Below are 21703 nucleotides of genomic sequence, written 5' to 3' on the forward strand. Positions count from 1 at the left end.
GTTACATGCGAAAGGAACATGGCAGTAGACATGTGTTTGGATAAATTCCCTTCAGAAACTGTGTTGGACTAATGCAGCATTGCCTCTAGTTCTGTTCCCTAACTGATGAGGGCATTTAGATAAGAACATACAGAGAAGAGGAATTTAGGAGAAGGGAATGTGGGAAGGAGAGTTCATTTGTGCTTGCTTTTTTTTTTTTTTTTAACCTCTTACAAGCAAAATGGAGTTAGCACAGTAGCAATGCCCTTTTACAATATGTTTTATTGTAAAGCTACTTAAAGTAACTGTATTTGTCTATAGGATGAGGATCCTGAAACAAGCTGGATTCTGCTTTTGGAAGATGATTTAATTGCCCTGTTGTCACAGTTTCCATTTCATGAACTCTTTCAGCAGTTCCTTGGGTTCAAGTCTGGAGGTAAATAAGCTGCTGAAGAGTTGTTATTCATTTTGCTTACAATAATTGTATTAATGATTAAAACTACCAAGAATGCTGCTGCATTATGAGAGTCTTGAGTGAAGTAAAAGTGAAACTTGCACACCTCACAGACTAAATAGGTGAGACTTGCATACTCATAGCCATACTAGCATGCAGAACATTAGAATCATCTTAGTTTTGATCTGCTTGGTAGTTATACTCACAGGTGTGCTTTCAGAAATAATTTTGTTCCCTTGCCTCTTAGTTGGAATGTTACTCTGAATTTTCTCTAATTATTTAGTAATCCTTTATTTTGCTGGATTTCTGGACAAGTACAAGAAAACAATTGCATGCTACAGGTCTTACAACAAGCATAGTTTCATTTTTACTTTCGCACTTAACAGGTATTAATAGTTTATTTCATAAACAAAACATACATTTCAGTTCACTAGGTAGCCAGCAAACAAGGAACTGTTTGTCAGATATATGGTGAATTGTTTTTTTCAATGCTTGTTAAGTTGCTTTAAAAAATCTGGAATTCACACTTATTTTTTTCTCCTTTTCCTTTTTCCCTCTTTTCTTTTTTTTTTTTTTTTTTGTCTTGGTCTTAGGTGCTTATTTTCCTGAAAAAACAACTCCTCAGGAGATGATGAAGATTTTTGCATTTGCAAATTCCTTGGTGGAACTTCTGTCTGCAGGGTTGGAAACATTTAACAGAGCACGGTACCGACAGTTTGTGAAGCGAATTGGTCAGCTGATCAAGTAAGGCAATATTTTCTCTGTAACATGATTAAATTTTTCATACAGGTCTGATTTAAAGGGTTTTAAGGAAAACCCAAACAAACCAAAATAAATAAAAAAGCCCCAAACAGGACTTGGGTAGATTTTTGCGTTGTATGTTGGTCAGTTTAGTGATAGCAGTCTGGTAATCTGTAATTTCAGGGTCCTTCACTCTAAAACTGTGGGGATTTGCAGAATCTAAATGCTGCGGGTACAAATGAGCTGGGTGAGCTGTGGAACACCAGGCTAACTTCCATCAGGGCTATGCTTAGGCCTGTCTTGAGAAGACACTGAAATCCACCAAATATATTCTCAAATCACTCGTTTGTATAACAAATACTAGTGTTTGTTTTCTGTTGTCCAGATTTAGTGATTTTTTTTTTTAATATGCTCCTTGAAAGTCATCATATGGTTGAAGTAAGCAAATGTCATTGAAATCTAGGAGTTGCTCTTTATTTTTAGATCTCTAGGAGTCACTTTATATGGCTTCTATGAGTGTGTTTTCAGAGAAACAAAATCCTTGTTTTTCTTTGTGTTTATTAGAGAAGTAACTTTTTTAGTATAATTATTTCTGTATAAGATTTTTGCATGTGCTGCCATGTAGGATTAAGTTGGATGGGACTTGGAGCAACTTTAAGGTCTCTTAAACCCAAACCAGTCTGTGATTGCCATAAGGCTCCAAACGAAGTTCATACACAAACTAGTTTGGTATAACAGAATATTATGCACTGTTTGCTTGCAAAACTAAGGAAGGAAAACAGAGGAATTATAGATTAATGCTGTTTACATATAAATCTCTGGAAACCAGAGGATAAAATGTTGAACATGCCTCTGATCTAGTTGTGCTTGTCTGTGTTTTCATACTATGATGACATACTTAATGATCCTTATTCCACTTGTTTGTGCTGCTGTGTAGGATGACGCTTTGTCATGTGAGTGACCACTGGGCCCAGTATGTTAGCAGCAATAAACAGTATGGATCAGTAGCACACCCCTACTCTGTGGAAAAATTGCAGCTGGAGTTTGATGAGCTGTTTTTTAGAGCTGTTCTACATGTTCTGAAGGCAAAAAGGTAGGCTGTCTCAGGGGATTGATAGTGGCTTCGCCTTATAGGATTTTGAAATGGGGGTTGGACTGGTTTTAAGTACTTAAGTGATTTAAATAACACTCCAGTATGCAGGATTTTTCAGCACACTGGTAGCATCAAGATTAAGGGGAATTATGCCTTGAATTTTAGCACCTGACAGAAGCTCTTGTTCAGTTCAAAATGAGGTTAACTCAGAATTTGAGATAGCAAGACACATCCTCACGTTTTTAATTCTGTTACATGGTGGAGATATGTGCATATGTCTCCTTTTAAAATGTTGGGGTTTATCAGGATGAAACTGTTTCTGTCTGCCTCTTCAACAGATTGGGAGTCTGGTTGTTTATGTCAGAGATGCCTTATGAAACCTTATCCAGCAGTATGCTTTGGAGGCTCTTCTTTGTAATGCACTGCGCAGAGAGTGAGAATCTGGAAAAGCTCTGCTCTACTTTGCAACCTGCTGACTGCAAGCAAAGACTCAAAGGTAGAATTCCTACACTCAAAACCAATTCTAACCGATTTGGCTATTGCTGCAAAAGCTACACATTTAATTCTCTGTAGGTTCTGTTGTTAAATGGGTCCAGAGGTATTAGAACTGTCTTGAGTACTTGTGTGCCCAAACTCTCATTTTTAACAGGAATTGTTGGATCTACTGTCCTTTATCTTTTGTTTAGGTACATTTTATGTATCTTGGTATCAGGTCCCGTCTTCACCTTTGATAGTATTTGGTCATATAAATACCCCAGTCCTCCTTTCTCACCTCTCCCCCAGACTTGCTAGTTTTGGCTTCAGTAACGTACAGTGTGGGAGATTGTAATTTTTTTTAAGCAGAGCTGTAACTCAGAACCATGCAGACGCTCTCTTAATGCCCCTGTCTTCCTCCCCCTGACTCTCAGAGGGATGGGAAGGAGAACTGAAAGAATGTAACTCCCGCAGGTTGAGATAAGAACAGTCCAGTAACTAAGGTATAACACAAACCACTACTGCTACCACCAATAATAATAATGATAAGGGAAATAACAAAGGAAGAGAATACAACCGCTCACCACCCGCTGACTGATACCCAGCCCGACTGAGCAGTGACCTAACCCTTCCAGGTAACTGCCCCCAGTTTATATAGTGGGCATGACGTGCTGTGGCATGGAATACCTCTTTGGTTAGTTTGGGTCATGTGTCCTGTCTCTGCTTCCTTCTGGCTTTCCTCCTACCTGGCAGACCATGAGACTGGGAAAGTCCTTGGTCAGAGTTTATTACAAAGCAGCAACTAAAATTGTTGTTACCAGTGCTGTTCCCAGGCTGAAAGTCAAAACTGCAGCACTGCACCAGCTACTGAGGAGATAAATGACTGCTGCTGCTGAACCCAGGACAGAGATCTGCTTATCTTCCACAACTACAGATGTTCCCTTACCTCAAGCCCTTTTTTGATGTTTTTCTTCTGCTATATGCCAATTTTCTTTCTGTTTTCCCCTTGACTTCTGTCTTGTATCGATCTCCACAGTGTTTGTGGTAGCTTTAGCTATAGCAGAGTTATTTAGATGCCAGCTGGAATGCTGCTTTCACTGTGCTGCTGCTTTCATGGAAAGTATTTCAGGATTTGATTGGCAGGGAGATGGGTAAACAAAGCTGTAACTCCCTGCTTCACAGCCTCTTTGCTGTCTTCAAGGAGAGCAAATCTCACTGTCAGTTTTACTTTTCAGCTCTGTGGTAATGCAAATAGCTGTTACCACATCAACCAACTCTTTTGATGGAGAAGCAGAAGAAAATGGTGATCTTTAGGTTATTGCGTGTCTTGACTCTGCGGGTTCAGGTGACATAGAAGGCAATTTATGCAGAGTAGGAGAGAGATAAAGACTGTAGTTGTGTACACTTTGAAGTGCTGATCTGATTAGATTTGCTACCCAAAACAGTTAGTTACATGCTTTCAGTGAGACTATTTTTGTTTTTTGCAAGAAATTTTTACTGCATCTCAAGCAAAGAGAATGGAATACGATGTGGTGGGTTGCAGCTCTGGCAGTAACAAATACCAGTTTGTTTTGTTCAGGCTTTGTTCTGCTTTTAGCTAACTTTTATGTTTCAAAGTCCTTTGTATGCTGATGCAGGGTATTTTCCATCCTCTCCATTCTCCTCGTTGTGTTATGTCAGCATAATATTATTTGTCACAAATGTCTAGACAGTGAATGTCAACAGTTCTTTCAGTGAAATCCACCTAATCTGAAAGATTGTCTTCTGACTGACACTAATATAATGCTGACTTAATTTCCTGTAATACATACTCTGTAAGACCATGGGATTAACATTCTCTTGGGAGAAAACATTTTGTATTGATTTACCTTCCCAAATGAAGTTTGAGAAATGTTTATAGTGAATCTACAGGTGGTAGCAAGCCTTGGTAACTGATGGAAGATTTAAGCTTACATATGTAGAGGTGGGAGACCTGTTCCTTTGAAGGGATAGGTAGAAATAGCATAATAAAATGGAGTGCAGTGGTGGAGCTGCACTTACTAGGGTGACTTATGAACTATGAGAGCTGCCAGATATAAAATAAACCTGTGGGGACATACGGGAAGTCTGGTTACTTGACATGTTCTCGACTGGACCAAATGTCAATAAACTTACTGTGGAACGCACGTTTTCACTAACAAGAATGACCTTACAGTTCCTTGTTGATGTTTGATGCATGTGTGAGTAGAAGCGTGTGTTCTCTGTAAGCTCTGTTAATATAGGATTAACAGCTTTGTCCTTTCCTTTATTGCAATTGACTAAGAACCTGCTGAACAACATTTCTTATTACAGTTTTTTTACTGCCAGTATCAAGATTTAAGGAGCCACTGATTTTTAGGGTCTCTCTGAACTTGGATTGCTGCATGGTCAAATGTACGGAGGAGGAAGAGAACTGGCTCAAGTAGTGACTGTGTGTTGAAGTTGTCATTGTCCTGCTGTGAGGTGATGGGTTTGAGGTGGAGCCTCTTTTCTTTCCTGTTTGCCTTTTCCCCCTCCTTCATTGCCAAGGTGTGGCTTGGTGTGGGTTTGAGGCTGGCGTGGGATTTGCAGCATGTGGAGCCCACAGACTGGCCATAGGCACAGTGAACAGGAAGGTGCAGCTGAAGCAGGAAGCTTCAGGGTGACTGCAGAGCTATGACTTGTAGCAGAGAAGGTCTAGGGCACATATGCTCAGAAGCTGACACTAGCTCTTCTCCTTCGTTTTATGATTGCCCTTAACTTTACCAGTTCTTTTTCTCTTCTCTCCTCCTTCAAGACCCTTCTCTGTTGCTTAGCTGGTCTGTGCCTAGTGAAACACAGATACACACTTCACAAGGAAATCTTGACAGTTACTGTCATAGACATTTGTTACTTGTGTGTCCTACACCTTCTCCACGTTTGTGAGTCATTCTGGTATACCTGTACATGTAGTCCTTTTTTGTTTTTTGGTCTTTCTGCATTACCTAAAAATCCCTGAACAACAGCAAAAACCACAGTGCTCTTAGTCTCTGCTGTAAGAATAAAAGTGGTGAGGTCTACTGGTGCACTTAGCAGTGCTGGGGTAAAGGTTGATGATCTTAAAGGGCTTTTCCAGCCTCGTTGATTCTATGATTCTGTGAAATGGTAGCATTAGGAAAGGGAGATTGTCGGAGACTCTATTGTCGTCGTGATGCAGAGGGAACTCAGCACTATCAGTATGATTGATAAAAGTGATGCATTTATTCTGCTTAAGCCTAGGGTATATATAGTGTTAAATTGCTACACACACACATTCTTGGAAGATTAGAAGCAAGCGGGAAAATTCTGCTTTCTGTTACATTTGCTACTTTTAGTGTGTTTCTTGCAACTTCACTATCCTGCTCCTACATCCTGCTAACCTTGAGCGACTTACCAAACCTCTTTGTTCTACTACTTACTAAGCCTCTTTGTTCTACTGCGCGTAGCTGACCCTTAATAACCTAAGGTTAGGCCTCGCAGCCTGGGTAGCTTGAGTACAAGTCTCAGAGTTTGGCTAAGACCAGACAGCTGGGATTGCTACTTATGACCTTCGTTACAGAACTGGTACCTGACCAAGCTCAGTCAAGTGAACGTGACCTTTGTCTGCTAATCATGCTTCCACAGGAGATTCATGGATGAGACACCGTGTGTATATCTGTTGTATCTGTCAGCAACGTAGTTTATCTTATAATATGAAAAATCACTTAAATTGCACAGTCCTCTAGCACAGTGTTCATGAGATGTTCTGGCTGTGTGAGTCTGACCTTCTCAGGTTGAAGTACAGTTGCAAAATTCTTGAAAGCCCTTAAAATAGAGTGTAACCTAAGTGGAAGTGTCTTGCTAGTCTTTCTGTTCAGGGACAGATTTCTAGGTTTCAGAATTAAGTGTATTATTACCTCACAAACAACTTTACCAATAAAACAAAAAGAGGAGCTAACCATATGCTATCTTTCAGTTCATGCTTTTAGTGAGCATAGTTCCAAGGGCTCTTTGAACTTGAGAGCAAACATGCATTTTGTAATCTGCAGATGTTACAGCAAACTATAACCCAAATGTTTTAATTTGTTAGGTGTTTTTTTTTCTGGGGAAAAATTCTGCTTGCATTTAAATAGATGTTCAGATTGAGAAAGGAATTTGCTTGAAAACATCATTTCCACCTGTATGAAAACTGTATCAGAGAAGCTTACCACACAGGTGAAGCGGTGTGAGAAATCATCACAAAGATGGCCAAATTACAGAAATCTCCTTCACACCTGAAACATGACCTTTGTAGAAGTCACTTCAGTGTAGGAGTTGGATCTGGATCATGGAAAGACCTTTTTAATATATCTGATATTGCAAAAAAGAACACTGAAACCAAGAATCTACTGAGGGATCTTCCTCCGGGGTGGATTTCCTTCCCTCTGGTAATTAACATCACACTCTTTCAGATCTTTCACTCCTTAGCGTGCTGTTGCTTTTACCTTTGTTTGTAGTGATCAGTGAGGATTATGGTTTTAAAGCAAATGCTTTGAAGATGCAAAACCTTTGATGGTTTTCAAAGACAGAGAAGAATTATGTACCTGTCTGAGCTGCAGGTAAAGAATGTTACAGCTGTGTGAACACTAATTTAAGTAATTAATTGATCTCACTTTACAGTGAAACAGTTATCGGACCTTACTCCATCATCAAAAGATGGTAGGGTTGGCCCCAGGCATAAGTGATTTTTAAATCTGTAACTTGCTGGATCCATGTGGAAGGCAAAAGTTTATGGTATAGCCTGCTCCTATAAACAGAGTACACAGACAGATGCACTCTGTCTCAGATCAGTTTACCGGGATTACATACGTCAGATGTGGTCATTATTATGTCATATGTGTTATAAAATAATTTAAACCTAAAACCAGGCATGGAGATTTCTAGAGTTTCCTTTAAAAAAAATGAAACAGAAATGAAATAAGCCCGCTCCCCCCCCCCCCCCCAAAAAAAAACCAAACAAAACCCCACCAAAACAAAAAAAACAACCCACCCAAACCAAACCAAAAAAGCCCAACAAAAACCAAGCCCTGCATGAGTCTTCTGTCTCTGATAATGTTTTAGGAGTTAACTGCAGTCCACCTAGGATTAAACCAATTCAGCAGAAGCAGCTGTGCAGAGTTAAACCCCCTTAAACTAACATAATTTAGCGCAGTGTAGACTGTTCCCAGAGTGAGGCACTCAGAGGTATTGTAGAGACAGTATGAATCCATCAGCAGTGGGAGTATGAGCATTTTCCCACACTGTTTTGAATGGCTTATGTGTTGGTATGTCTGCCTGCCTGATACCCCTAACTAACTAAGAGGCAAATTAAATGGTTGTACAGTTGTGGGTTTTTTTTTTTGTTTTGTTTTGTTTTTTTTTTCATTTATAGTTAATATTGTAGCCTATGAAAAATTCTTGTGTGTTTCATCTCAAAACTCACGACCACTCTTACCTGGAAGCAGTGGACGTATGCTGCAGCAGCTGCCAAAGAGTCATAATGGCAGAAGCCTTTGAAAAGAAACCTACTTCTTTCTGGTTTTGAAATATGTTTGAAATAAGAATTTGGGTCATCTGTAGCCCTAACATTAACTTCATATTCATCACACAATATCACTAACAATGTTTCCAAACACAGCAAACTTGATGAAACATGGACTGTAAGTAGGGGAGACTCTCACTCTTGGTTTCTCCCCCCCACCATGCATGCACTGTGGTCTGTGGGTAGTTTGAGGATTATAAAGCTGTGCTAAATGGATGGCCTCCCAGGTCCATACAACTGCTGTTTTGCTGTTTTGTGTTTCTAATTAAAAATCATGACATTTGACCTTTAGTGCATGGGTGCAGCATAATTGCATTCACCTTACGTTGTTTATGAGTGCAAATCAGGTGAGTTTAGTTCAGCATTGTGTTCACTCTGCATATTTCTAAAAGATTCCTCTTGCCACAGCATGTCTTTCTCCTAGACTCCTGCACTTTGTGGTAATTGCAGAGCATGCTATCACACTGGGATTGCAGGTATGGATGGTTTGATTGATGGAGAGTGAGTGGTCTGGAGTTCCCTTGCATCTGTCAGCAGCTGAAAGTGATGCGATAATTTGAATGGGACAACTTTGTCTTTGAATGGCTAACAGTACTCCAGAACAAGCTTTAATAAAATCAATATGCCTTGGCAATAAAATTAATACCTCTTCACTGAAGTTATTTATGCTAGCCAAGGATCTAACTCCCAGCTTGTTATACAAGTGAAGTGGCTGCAGGTTTCAGAAGGCTCTGCCCCCAGAACTTGTTTAGGGAAAGCCATTCTTCACTGTGTCTCTGAACCCTCACTATGCCTTGAGGTAAACTCCTTCCAAGTGCCAGTGGATTAAATCACCCTTGTATGGAGGTACAGTTTCGACTGGTCATTATCATTCATGCAGCACAAAGTTTGAAGGAGTAATCAGTCTCTCTGTCCTTCACACAAAAAGGTTTACAACACCAGAGGAGTTTATTATTATTGCTGGTCTAAGATTATCAAAGTAATTTTGCTTCATCTTGAACAGTAGTCAGGGGGGTTAAAGTGAGGTTAAACTGCCTAAACAAAATGGAAGCAGTTACACAGTGGGATCATTGGAGGACTGTTTGCTTTAACCCTTGCTGACATAAAGGGTACTAGAAGAAAAAAGTTCCCCAGCTCTTTACAATCATTAAATGTATCTGTCTGTTTAAGCTCATGCCAAACTTCACCTGAATCTTCTCAGGAGTGTCACTGTTTTAAACACTATCAGTTTCCCCACAGTTCCCAACACAGCCCCCATTCAGTGTCTGATCTTTGCAGCGTTGTCATCACTTTGCAAGCTGCTTTGCAGGACAGGACTTAACACTGTGCTGGAGATGTGCCTGTAAAAGTTATGCATTAGTTTTTCCTACTTAGTGACTTGGCAGGAAAAGACAAGGCTATGTGGAAGAACAGCATGATGTGGAATGCAGATCTGGCCCATTCCAAGCTTTAAATTGCAAGACAAGGAATTGCCTCTTCTACTCCATTCAAGGTTATATCACAGCTGAATTGTCAAACTTGGCCTTCCAGTGACCTACGTCATATGATGGGATGAGATCTGCCCTTTGCTAGTTTTGTTTTTTTCTGTTACTCAGAAATGGAAGGTAGAAGCATAAACAGCTTTCACTTACAGTGTGAGCCTTGCTGTATTATGGGTTTAAATGGAATTTTTACTGAATTCCCTGCAGGTTCATTGCTGTTTAGCAGAAAAACACATCAAAGACTCACAGACAGGTGGTGTGTTTAAAAAAAGAACAGGAAAAAAGTTCTGATTCTATAAGCAGGCATTGACACAGCGTTTATTGAAACTTGTCTGTTTGAAGGGGGTCTAGGTCTTCTACAGATAACCCAAATGAAGAATTACATGCCTCATTTTATCATTATGTAAGATCCTTGCAGAGTGGTTCCTCTGTACCTTAAAGGAGTGTTACTGTAATAGCTCCTGTGTAGATGTGAAGCTTTGCAAAGTTAGTGGTGAAATATGTCTGTATCCTGTGAAGTATTTATCTTGTTTGAGCTTGTTGCAAGGCTTAAGGACAAGACTAGCAGGGAATAGGATTAGAGGAGAGCACTGCTCTTACAGCTTGTAAAAGAGCTTGTAATTATGTGATGTATCATCTGCTGGCAAAAAAAGAAAAAAAATCAAGAGAAAACCCAAGCTGTTTATGCAGAGAAAGCAATAAAACCAGCTTGTCAATGGAGCCAAAATGTTCAATACAGAAAAGATCTAATAGATTCCCAGTAATAGAAGGGGTGTTGCATAGGGTTGAATCAGGTTTGCTCTTCTCAAAATGTTACTGTAAATGGTGAAGACTATATAATACTCTTACACAAATTTTTGTTGATCTCTGATAATTAACTACAGCCAAAAAAGGAATTAGCATATTTTGGTCTCTGTTGCTCGAGATTTAAAACAGTGGAAATCTGTCAGATTCTATGAATCACAAACATGCTGCACATGTCTGTGCAGTTTAAGTAGATGAGTGCCACATTGGGTACTTCCAGTGTATTCTACTGCTGTGATAAGATCACTGTAAACAGTGTTTGCTCCATGTTATTAGGAAAAAGCTCTTCCCTGTGAGGCTGCTGAGGCGCTGGCACAGGTTGCCCAGAGAAGCTGTGGCTGCCCCATCCCTGGCAGTGGTCAAGGCCAGGTTGGATAGGGCTTGAAGCAGCGTTCTCTAGTAGAAGGTGTGCCTGCCCACGGCAGGGGGTTGAAACTGGATGAGCTTTAAGGTCCCTTCCAACCCAAACCACTCTGGGATTCTGTATCTTATGCTTCAGAGGAAGCAGACTCCTCTCCAAACCATTTTACAGCTCATGTCCAGTTTTCAGTGCTTGTTTTCTGCACTGTGCCTATTTAAAGTTATTTGGAAGAAAATAAAAATTATGTTAAAGTCCTGTACAGGTTTCATTGAGCAACCTTCCTGTTACCCCACCCTTCCACACAAATGAAATGTTTATTCGCATTTGGCAACATCTCGCTATCAAGTTTGAAAAGAAAACCTGCTATGAATTCAAGTGAAAGCATCTCTTAGCTTTTCTCTCCTGTGCAACTTCAGTTCTCTGTTTTGAGAGATGTTTTCTGAGCAAGCACGTTCATTAGTTTTCTTGTATTGAGTTTGGAAGACTGAAACAGACATTCTTCCTTATGATCCTTGGATACAGTCTAAGCCCAGGGCTAGATGCTTGAAGTATTTTTATTTGTAATCAGCACAGAATGATCTCTCCAGTTTAATTGCTGCTGGAGTTCGTGGTATGTGGAATGGCCAGAGTCTCTCAACTTGATCAAAACCTCTCTGCTGTGTTTGGATGGATTTAGTTTTAATCTTCTGTCTCTGTGCTGATTAAAACTAATACCCTTTCTTGTAATTTGGATTTAATCTGTGAATTAATTGCTGCAGTATGTCATGGAAGCTAAAACTGGTGACATTTTTAAAAAGAAAGATTCAAGCTGTTGGTGATGAAAGATTCTGCCTGTTGGTGATCGACATTGCATAGTTAAAACGATGTCAAAAATTGAATTCCAGCTCTTCTTGAAGCAGGTTTAGCTTTTGTTATTAATTATTAGCATATTAACTGAGTCATATAGGCTCACTGCACATTATGGTGTTTCTTGTACCTTAAAGCTGGTAGCAGCCAGTTCTAAAGAGAGGATACTAATTTGCAAGCCTTCAATGATGATAATTCCTTTGCCACTGATACCTTCTATGGGATTGGGCTGTGAATAAATGTATGAATATTGATGACATATGTCCTGTAATATTTCTTTGTGTTTCTTTCATGTCACTTTCTTTCTAGACCCAAAGCACCTTGAAAATTTTGAAAAGTATCTCAAAACAATGAACTGTTCGGAAGAAATTTGTCTGCTTACCACTTTTGCTCAGATGGCACAAACCAAACGTTCTGATGTTGATGAGGATTTTATCAAAATAGTTGTTCTGGAGATATACGAGGTAACAATAGTAGTATATTCAGGAAAGGAATGAATGTGCTTTTTTTCTTTCTAACAGTGGAAGATGCGAAACATCCATGGTTTCTGTAGTCTGTTCTACCATGTGACTAAGAAAGTACTATTTCTCAGCTTTATAATCTAGTACTGCATTAAAATATCCTAGAGTGAGTGTTTTTCTGGGAGGAAAACCAGCTTTATTATAGACCAAGCTAGAACAAAACAAATGAACAGAATTAGATTACTTTTGTTTTGTTTTTCTCATGCTAGTCTAACTTGCAGCTCTGAAATTCATTGTGTGGTGTTTTTTCTGTGTGAGTAGTTGTTTGGGGTTTTTTGTTTGTTTGTATTTATTTAGTATGTGCAGTGGTAGAGTTCCTGTGTTTAGTTTTGGACTCAGTATAAAATAGTAATTTCCTTATCTTCCAAGGTGATTTAGTTTTAATATGGGCACTTACCAACCTTGTTCAGGATCACGAAGAACAATTTGGTTCTGTATTTTCCAAAAGTCATTTTATTGCACTGCCAAGGAAGGTCAGCCATAACCAGTAACTTCTTCATGCTCATTTTCTCAGGTCTCTTATGTTAGTCTTTCTACAAGAGAGACATTTTCAAAAGTTGGTCGAGAACTTCTGGGAGCGATTGCCAGCATCCATACACAGATTGTTTCTGTACTCTTGGATCGGATTAGAGAGACCATTGAGACTGTTGGAATGGTAAGTGCTTATGTCTGTCATTTAAAACAGGCATACATTTAAAACCAGAGGATGTACCAGACTGTGTTGCAAGATATGGCTTGGTATGAATGAAACGCTGAATCATTTAGGTTGGAAAAGAGCTTTAAGATCATTGAGGTCAACTGTTAACCCTGCACTGCCAAGTCCCTGACTAAACTATGTTCTTCAGTGCCACATCTACATGTCTTCTAAATACTTCCAGGGATGCCAACCCCACCACTGCCCTTTGGAGCAGGGCAGCCTGTTCCAGTGCTTGACAACCCTTTTGGTGAAGAATTTTTTCCTAATATCCAACCTAAACCTCCCCTGGTGCAACTTGAGGCCATTTTCTGTTGTCCTGTCACTTTTTACTTGAGAGAAGAATGGATTGTGTTAAAAGACCTGGCATGTTTTCTTTCATCATATCACTATTTAAGATAAAATGGCATAATGCTGATTATTTGTCCTGGTTTAAGCCCAGCCATAACTCAGAACCATGCAGTCTCTCTCTCACTCCCCCTGCCCCCCCATCCCCTTGCCCCGCTCCAGGAGGGATGGGGAGGATAATTGACAGGATGCAACTCCTGCGGGTTGAGATAAGAACAGTCCAGTAACTAAGGTATAACACAAACCATTACTGATACCACCAATAATAACAGTGATAAGGGAAATGACAAGGAAAGAGAATACAGCTGCTCACCACTCACTGACCAATACCCACCCCGACTGAGCAGTGATCTAACCCTTCCAGGTAACTGCCCCCAGTTTATATAGTGGGCATGACGTGCTGTGGCATGGAATACCTCTTTGGTTAGTTTGGGTCATGTGTCCTGTCTCTGCTTCCTTCCGGCTTCCCCTCCTGCCTGGCAGATGATGAGACTCAGAAAGTCCTTGATCGGAGTAAACATTACTATGCAGCAACTAAAAACATTGTTGTTATCAGCGCTGTTCCCAGGCTGAAAGTCAAAACCATAGCACTGCAGCAGCTACTAAGAAGGAGAAAAAATGACTGCTACTGCTGAACCCAGGACATTATTGTTCCATACTGAGTTCTGATTAGCCTTTGTTTTCTGTCTTTGAAGGTTTCTTTATACCTGTTTAAAGAACTGCCGCTGTACCTGTGGAAGCCTTCTTCATCTGAGATAGCCCTGATTCGTGACTGGTTATTAAATTACAATCTAACGACTGTGGAGAATAAACTAGCTTGCATCATCTTGGAAGGGCTAAACTGGGGATTCTGTGAGCAAGTATGTATTGAAAACAGGAGGCCTGAACCTGGTCAGTTTTTCAGAGAAAAAGTTTTGATTGAGCTGGGACTATAAATGAGTTTGACAGTTAACTGCATGCCCTTATGTGATAGCTGTACATTTGATGGTATAGGATGGGAACTTCACAAAAAATCCACAGCATTCCAGCTGAGGATTTTCTTAGGGTGCTTCCCTGTAGTGCTGCATCTGAGATGAAAAGAGATATTTAAGCAAGAGTTTCCTCTTTCTAAGCAAGAGGAAACAGCTGACAGCAATATTTCTGAATCACTTGATTAAGATGTCTGTGGCTGCAGAAACAGAGGAATCCTCGAAGAAGTGTGTATGAGACTGGTATGACTGTAGTTTGCAGGCTGGTATCCAGGTGTGTTTTCACAATGCCAGAAAGCTAAGGATAGACCTTAGAGATTTCTAAGCATGGAACATTACTTTAAATGTTTGGAAAATACTCTGTGGAATGTGTTACTCCAGAAGCTCCATCGGTTCAAGATCCAGTCAAGGGTGAATGTTTTTTCAGGTGTCTGTAGCTTTTGATATGGGAAAAATAATTCTTCAATGTGGCAACTGATAAGAAGAATTACCATGTTTCTATACAAAAAAACCATGGTATGTTCCAAAGTTTTGTGATGTAATTCTGATATTAGCAGGATGCTCTTCATCTGGATCCAGCTGTCCATTCTGGAGTTGCACTGATGGTCCTGGAAGCATATCAGAAATATCTCTCCCAGAAACCATATGCTGGACTGCTTTCTGAAAGTATAAAACAGGTATTCCTCCGTGAAGATTACAGGGAATGGCTTACTGATAATGATAGAAACATTGCAGGCCAAGACACTCTTTTCTCTTTTTTTCTGTTTAAAAGCTATTCTATCTTGATACTAGGACACCATATTATACCAACTCTCAGTATTTTCTGTACCCATACAGCTATTCCAAAATACTGTTAGGCTTACATTGAACATCTGTATGAGAAATACATGTTTTAAGTTTGATCCCCTTGTAGATTTGCATTATTATCCAGCTGTAGCGGGATAGTTGCCAAATGTTCTTCCAAAGCATCCTTTATTCGTATGGAGTTGGACAGTACTTGCTGAATGAAGGGCTACTTCTCATTAGTGGTGAACATAAGGGACATCATTCAAGTTCTTAGTCCTACCTCATTCAAAGGCTCAAGTGTTAATCTCTTTAGGAGTTTTTCAGCAGTGATCCATGCTGTGTTACCTGAACACCCTACAAACTTACATTACATTGATTTTACAGCACATTGGTGACTGAGGAAGGTATGGCTCCAAGTTACAAAAGGGGAATGGAAGGATAAAGTTACCAAGGTTAAAAATCCTTTTTTGGGTATTCAGTACAAGATGTTTCTATTTATTTATTCAGAGCTTTTAGCATTGTCCTGTGCTTCATCTTCTTAGCATTTCTTGTACAGTGCTTTCTCCTTCCCTCCTCCCCTGGGCTCATTTTCCCAGTCTTTTCTTCCCAAACTCAATGTTCCTTGTTTCTCTGTTAGCTAGATGAGTTCTCTCTTTAAGCCTGTTTCAGTCTTGGTTGTATTATTAGTGAATCTGTCCTGAGTTGCATGAGCTTGTAACTGGAACTTGAGACAAAGTAATGTTTAGGTTCTTGTACTTCCACTCAGAGAGGGTGAAATAATCTGCATTGATGCCCAGCTCTGCAATTTACACTGGTCATGTACAGTGTATTTTTCCCCAGAGATTTATAATTTCTTCTGGTCTAGAGAGGGTCTTTATGACAATGGACAAATATGACAGAGACTCTGCCTGTCCACTTCAGTGACTGCTTTCTGAGGAATGGCTGCCAGGTTTTATTCTTTTTGTTGACAAATGGTATTTTTGTGTGTATATGTATTTTGTTTTCCTTTTGCTAGCAGTCTGAAATATTACTGAAGGTTGTGTGTGTTTTTTTTTTAAGTAGGAAATACAAATTTTAATCTGAGTATGTAGTTTGAAACTGTTTAGGAAAACAGTATTAAGTTGACCGGTCGGTTTTACCAAAAGGGATGGAGTGGGAAAAGGCTGAGGGGGGCTGGAAATCAAAGCCATAGAAAGAGAGACTTTGGATAATCCTGACTGGTTGTGTGGTGTGATATGTCTGATACTGTTGCTCTAATCTCATGTCAGTGTTGTGATAGAAGAGGAAACTTATCCACACTGTCCCAACTCCTAGATTTGCCATATGGGCTGTAGTATGGCTGTGCTTCCTCTCACTCCTGTTCCCGCTGCTTTTTTCCAGGTGTCCTACTTAGCCAGCATTGTTCGATATGGAGAAACACCAGAGACTTTATTTAATCAGTGGGCATGGGGTTTGATTTTGAGGTTAAAGCTTCACAGAAATGACCGTGGCATGCAGCATGGCTGGCCTGCAGTCCCTGTGTCTGACAGTGTGCTGGACATGACGGAGTCGGTCACACTTCACCCCCTCCTGAAGGCTGTGAAAGCCAACATCCCTATTGGCTGTTACTTGGCGCTGGCAATGACCACGCTGGGTCACAGGTAAGTGTGCTGTTTTGTGTTTACCTTGGGTAGATGGCCCCAGTGACTGGCCAACCCATCTAATGATGAACTGAGGGCTGTTAACATCTTTACACATGTATAAAGAGTAGAGGAATTCTGCTGCAAGGGATTTAGTAGTTGTTCAGGGGCTGCAGATTCAAACAATGAGGCATTTCCTTTAGCTTACTAATAGTATTTTTTGCCTTCAGCATGTTGGGGCCAAAATAGTCATTAGAAATAGTACTGAAACTAAGATGTCAGCATGATTGCTATGGGCACGAATAATTTTTGACCACGCTTATTGAAAGGGTTGTTCTACAGGCAGTGTTTTTTAGCAGCAGAGCATTCAGAAAACAGTAAGGACGAAATAAACACTTGTGCTGGTGGTGATAGAGAGCTTTGTAACCTTGTTACTGAACATCCTAGCCCTGTGTTCCAGCACAGTCTTTTCAAGTGCTTTCAGCTGGTTTGTAGGTAAGGCTTTTAGACATAATCAAATATACTAGTTGATTAAGATGCAGAACCATAGATAGGTTAATCTCTACCAGGTCTATTTTCCTTGAATCTATTATCTTACAGTACTGAAAATCTTCACTAATTTGTTTTCTGCATATAATATTGCTTTACTCTTTAACAAGAAATTATCTTGGCTTTCTTCTCCTTACTCAAGCTGTTGCTTGGTGCTAAGTTTATGACATAGATAAATATGTGCTTCTTCAAAGCACTTGGAGTAATTTGAGACTGAAAGGAAGATATTTGGGTTTTTGAGAATGGAAATTTTTACATGAAAAACAAGGAACTACTTTACTTTCTGAGGTTTGTTTCCCTCCCACCCTCTTCCTCCAACACATCCTTCTCCTGTCTAAACAGTAACACAGGTACTCATCACATACAAAAGTTCGAGGCCAGTTATGTTAATGAGCAGAAGAAACAAAGCGTTTTACTGTATGCTAGTGACTTAAACCAGATTTCCTCTTCCTCACCTTCGAGTAGACATAGGATTAATGTTTTGCATCTTTTCCTAAAGTGCAGCCTTTTTTAGTTAGCACAACTTGGTGCAGAGCATCAAATTAGCTGCTGCTAGTGAGTTTTCTGGACAGGAAGAGTAGGATTCATCTCTGTACTGTGTAAGTAGCTACTGTAAGGAAACCCTCTGCGTTCCATCTATAGGTAGTGAAAAAAGGTGTCAGAGCATCATCCACCCTGAGGAAATGTCAAAGCTAGATCATATGAAACTCACTCTGCAGGCTCTTCCTTTGACCGGAGAGTGAAGGTGGTTGGCAAGTTTAGACAAGAACAGAGAGCTTTAAACTGATTGAAACTTAGTGGGTGAACATGTCTAGCTCCAGTGATTGGATGACAGGACACAGACCTCCAGGACAGGAAATACTTAATCTGTCAGCACCTGAATGACCCCTACAGCTGAAAGAATACCTGTGGATTTGGCTGTTTAGGATTTCAGAGGTGAAGTGTAAAGGTATGAATGTCTTCACATCTCAGTTCAAGAAAAAAAAAATCAACAGCCCATCTCCCTTTCTAATAGTCAATGTGTTGGGTTTTTTTTGTCTGTGGGTTGGTTTTTTTTGTCTGTGTGGTTTTTTTATTATTATTATTTTCTTGTGTTTTTTTTTTTTTTTACAGCATTGAGAAGTTCTGTGCTGAAGGGATCCCTCTTTTGAGTGTACTTGTCCAGTGTAGACATCTGAGAACAGTAGTCCACGTGCTGGATAAAATTCTACCCTTGTTTTACTCTTGCCAGTATTATCTCCTGAAGAACGAACAGTGAGCATTATGTATTCCTTGTATGTTTATTGATACAGAACAGTGAAAGTTAATCTTAACTGTTAAATTTATCAGACTTTGTTCTGGGTTTTGCATCCAGTGAAAATGTGGGAAAGTAACTGGTTTCTTTGCAGAGTTATTTTTTGGCACTGACTGTGGTTGAGGTAGTTGTAGAAGGGTTTCCTACTTGCATAATGTGTACAGCTGTCACTGATGCTGCTGCTGTGCCACAGAAGTGGTCCTCAGACAGCTGTATTTACAAGTAGCTGCTGTGTTTATATGCTGCACACCAAGAAAGCAGGCAAAATCATTTAACTAGTAATTTAATCTGCAGGATGATTGTGAATCAAAGGCATTGTATATGGTGTCACCAGTGCTGTTAAGCTGATTTGCAATTTTCTAAAAACAGGTTTTCTGTAATATTATGCAGTACAAGAAATTTTAGAATTAATTTAATTTGATGACATCCTTAGGTTTTTATCTTGTATCCAACTGTTCCTTCATCTGGATAGTGGAGTCCCTCAAGGTGTGACCCAGCAGGTTACCCATAAAGTAACACAGCACTTGACAGGAGTGAGCTATGGAGAAAATGTTAAGCTGCTCAGTAGTATGATGCAGGTAAGAAGGTTATTAAAAAATAAAAAGGGTGGGGGGAAGGGAGTTTTTTAAAAACAGGTAGCCTTTGGCTGAAGTAGTGTTTAAAGTTAGGAAGGATAAAAATCTGGCAGCTTTGCAGCCATGGAATATGCAGCATCAAGCAGTCTTGGGTGACATGGTTTACTGTGTGGTGTCGCTGCCCATGCCATTTGGGTTGAGACTAGATAGCTGAAGGTCCTTTCCAACCCAAACCATTTTGTGATTCTAAGCAGGAATAGTTGGGTTTTGTTTCCTGAAATACTTCTGCTTAAACTTGCCTATCTCTGGCAGTGCATGTGATATTGGACATAACAACAGTATGTATCTTCCAGACTAATTGGAAAACGCATTTTCACCAGTTTGAAAGTAAAAACTGCCTAGAAAGGAAATGTAGAAGTCAGCATTACCTTTTTGCTTGTGTTAGTCGAGGAATGCAGAACTTAATCAATAATTAAAAGCAGAGCTTGCAAACAGTAGTGTATGGATGTGGTATGGAAAAATGTTCTGTATTGGGAACAGTTATTCTCTAATCTTCTAAAGAGGGTGTTCTTGCCCTCTCTGAAGTATTTTTTTGTAAGAATAGGCACACTAATGTTTAGAGGGAAATAAGAACTAAAGGGAAAGATTCCTAACTGGGGAAGTCATTTTGCAGGGACAGCAGGCTACACTTAAGAAATAGGTATTTTTTATGACTGCAGGTCACAGGGGTCCTGCTAATGACTAATTTGTAATGTGTCTGTTTTTGCTGATTGCACAAGATTCTCCAGAACAAGAGTTCTCCAGGCTGCAAAATCTGCAGAAATTTGGACATGGTAAAGCTGTTCGTACATGGGCACAGAGCGCATCACTGTAAATTATTTAAGGATAGGCCCACAGCCTTATGCAATTGACATGGTTCTCCAATAAACTGAGGGGAGATTGAGATGAGATCTTAGGCAGAAGTTCTTCCATGTGAGGGTGGTGTGGTGCTGGCACAGGTTGCCCAGAGAGAAGCTATGGCTGCCTCATCCCTGGCAGTGTTCAAGGCCAGGTTGGACAGGGCTTGGAGCAGCGTTCTCTAGTGGAAGGTGTGCCTGCCCATGGCAGGGGGTTGGGAGTGGATGAACTTTAAGGTCCTTTCCAACTTAAACTTTTCAATGATTCTGTGAAATTCTTAAGCTTTAATTGAAGCTGCAATCTCTTGAATGGTTTTTCCCTTTAATGTGGCAGACTCACATTTTTCTAAATGACCAGCCAGATGGAGCGGGACCAGCTGCAGTACTGGAGTTCTGGGTTCACGTCCTCACCAGCCAACAGCTGTGGCACAGGGACAGGGCCACGCTCTTCTTGCTGGATGACTTATGTAAAGCTGCATTTCAGTACAGCCAAGAGGACTGTATTCAAAAGCTGCTTTACCAACAGCACAAGGTAAATGGGTGTGGTATATTGGTGTGGCTGTTGAATAAATAGTCAGTTCATGTGTTGCTCATTCTTTTTTTGATGTATGTCTTCCTGTTGTGCAGCAAGAGCAGTCATGATGATGATTGGTAATGGGGCTATCTGATTTGTTTCTGAGTAGGTCAAGATTAATGAAATTTCTGATATTTTAACAAAAATATCTTTAAAAACCCATTCAGAGCACAGGTTTCATTCATATGAATTATGTCACAGTATTTTAGTTTGTGGTCTTTGCATTTCAAGTGTTTGATAGTGTGCTTAGAACAAAAATAAGAGTTTCCTGTCTTGAAGAATCAGACACTGTCACTATGACAGAATCTTCTCTCTGGAATATGAGGCAGAAAGGAACCTGGATGAAGATAGTGACATACCTTTGGCTTGTAAATCGTCTGTTAGGCTTCTTACAAAAAAAAAAACAACAAACAAACAACCCAGCAAACCAAAAAAACCCAAGCAAATGTTCTCTGTTTCCATGCAGAATGCTTTGGGCTATCATTGTGACAAAGGTCTGCTGTCTTCCCTTGTCAGCTGGATTGTGGCTGGCAATGTGACACCTTCCTTTGTTGAAGGCAATGCCAATTCCTCTCAGGTAAGTGGTATGATGGTGTTGTATAAACAGCGCTGGGATAAACAATTTACAGGTGTCTAGGCTTGGGAATTTTTTCTTTTTGTACATTTCCTTTTGTTCCTTCTTTCTTCCTATCCCAGTGTTTGAGTTCTCCTGTGATAAAATCCTAATTTAGCCTAAAAGAATGGTGTGGGCTTATAACGCTAAAGTAAACATGGACATTTTGCACAGAATTTGTCAAATCTGTGTCCAGTAATTTATATAATAGGATTTATTTGTTAAGATTTCTTTTAATCTTCAGTTGTTTTCTATATATTTAATGAGAGAAAAATATGTTAAGCCTGTCTTACCTGTTTGGTCAGTCTTTATCTGATACATTTTGGATAACTAGTTGCTTTCTCTCTGCTTAAGGAAGTTCCTAATTGCAGTTCTCCAACTGGACATGTGTAATGCAGGTTGGAGAGAGGAGATCTTTTTTTACTGGGTTTGAGTATGCTGTTTCCTTGTTTCCTCCAGAGCTCTCTGGATAATTCTGT

The 21703-nt window shown here is 39.9% G+C and overlaps 1 protein-coding gene across 5 annotated transcripts in view; it reads left to right on the plus strand.

Annotated features, from left to right (window-relative positions):
• EPG5 (ectopic P-granules 5 autophagy tethering factor) overlaps nt 1-21703 on the plus strand; it is a 66175-nt gene that overhangs the window by 12502 nt on the left and 31970 nt on the right. For 3 of the 5 annotated variants that reach the window (XM_061356947.1, XM_061356948.1, XM_061356950.1), the window contains 13 exons: nt 301-415; nt 1027-1177; nt 2112-2267; nt 2606-2763; nt 12097-12251; nt 12823-12963; nt 14046-14210; nt 14873-14995; nt 16485-16744; nt 18386-18526; nt 19000-19144; nt 20372-20569; nt 21078-21188. In XM_061356947.1, coding sequence (XP_061212931.1) covers nt 301-415; nt 1027-1177; nt 2112-2267; nt 2606-2763; nt 12097-12251; nt 12823-12963; nt 14046-14210; nt 14873-14995; nt 16485-16744; nt 18386-18526; nt 19000-19144; nt 20372-20569; nt 21078-21188 — 2019 coding nt within the window. The remainder of the gene's footprint in view (nt 1-300; nt 416-1026; nt 1178-2111; nt 2268-2605; nt 2764-12096; nt 12252-12822; nt 12964-14045; nt 14211-14872; nt 14996-16484; nt 16745-18385; nt 18527-18999; nt 19145-20371; nt 20570-21077; nt 21189-21703) is intronic. The other 2 variants (XM_061356949.1, XM_061356951.1) reach the window with 1 other exon arrangement.

This window comes from Neopsephotus bourkii, unplaced genomic scaffold, assembly GCF_033783945.1.
Source record: "Neopsephotus bourkii isolate Nb327-2 ecotype Australia unplaced genomic scaffold, CSIRO-AGI_Nbou_v1 NB_874, whole genome shotgun sequence".
NCBI lineage: Eukaryota > Metazoa > Chordata > Aves > Psittaciformes > Psittacidae > Neopsephotus > Neopsephotus bourkii.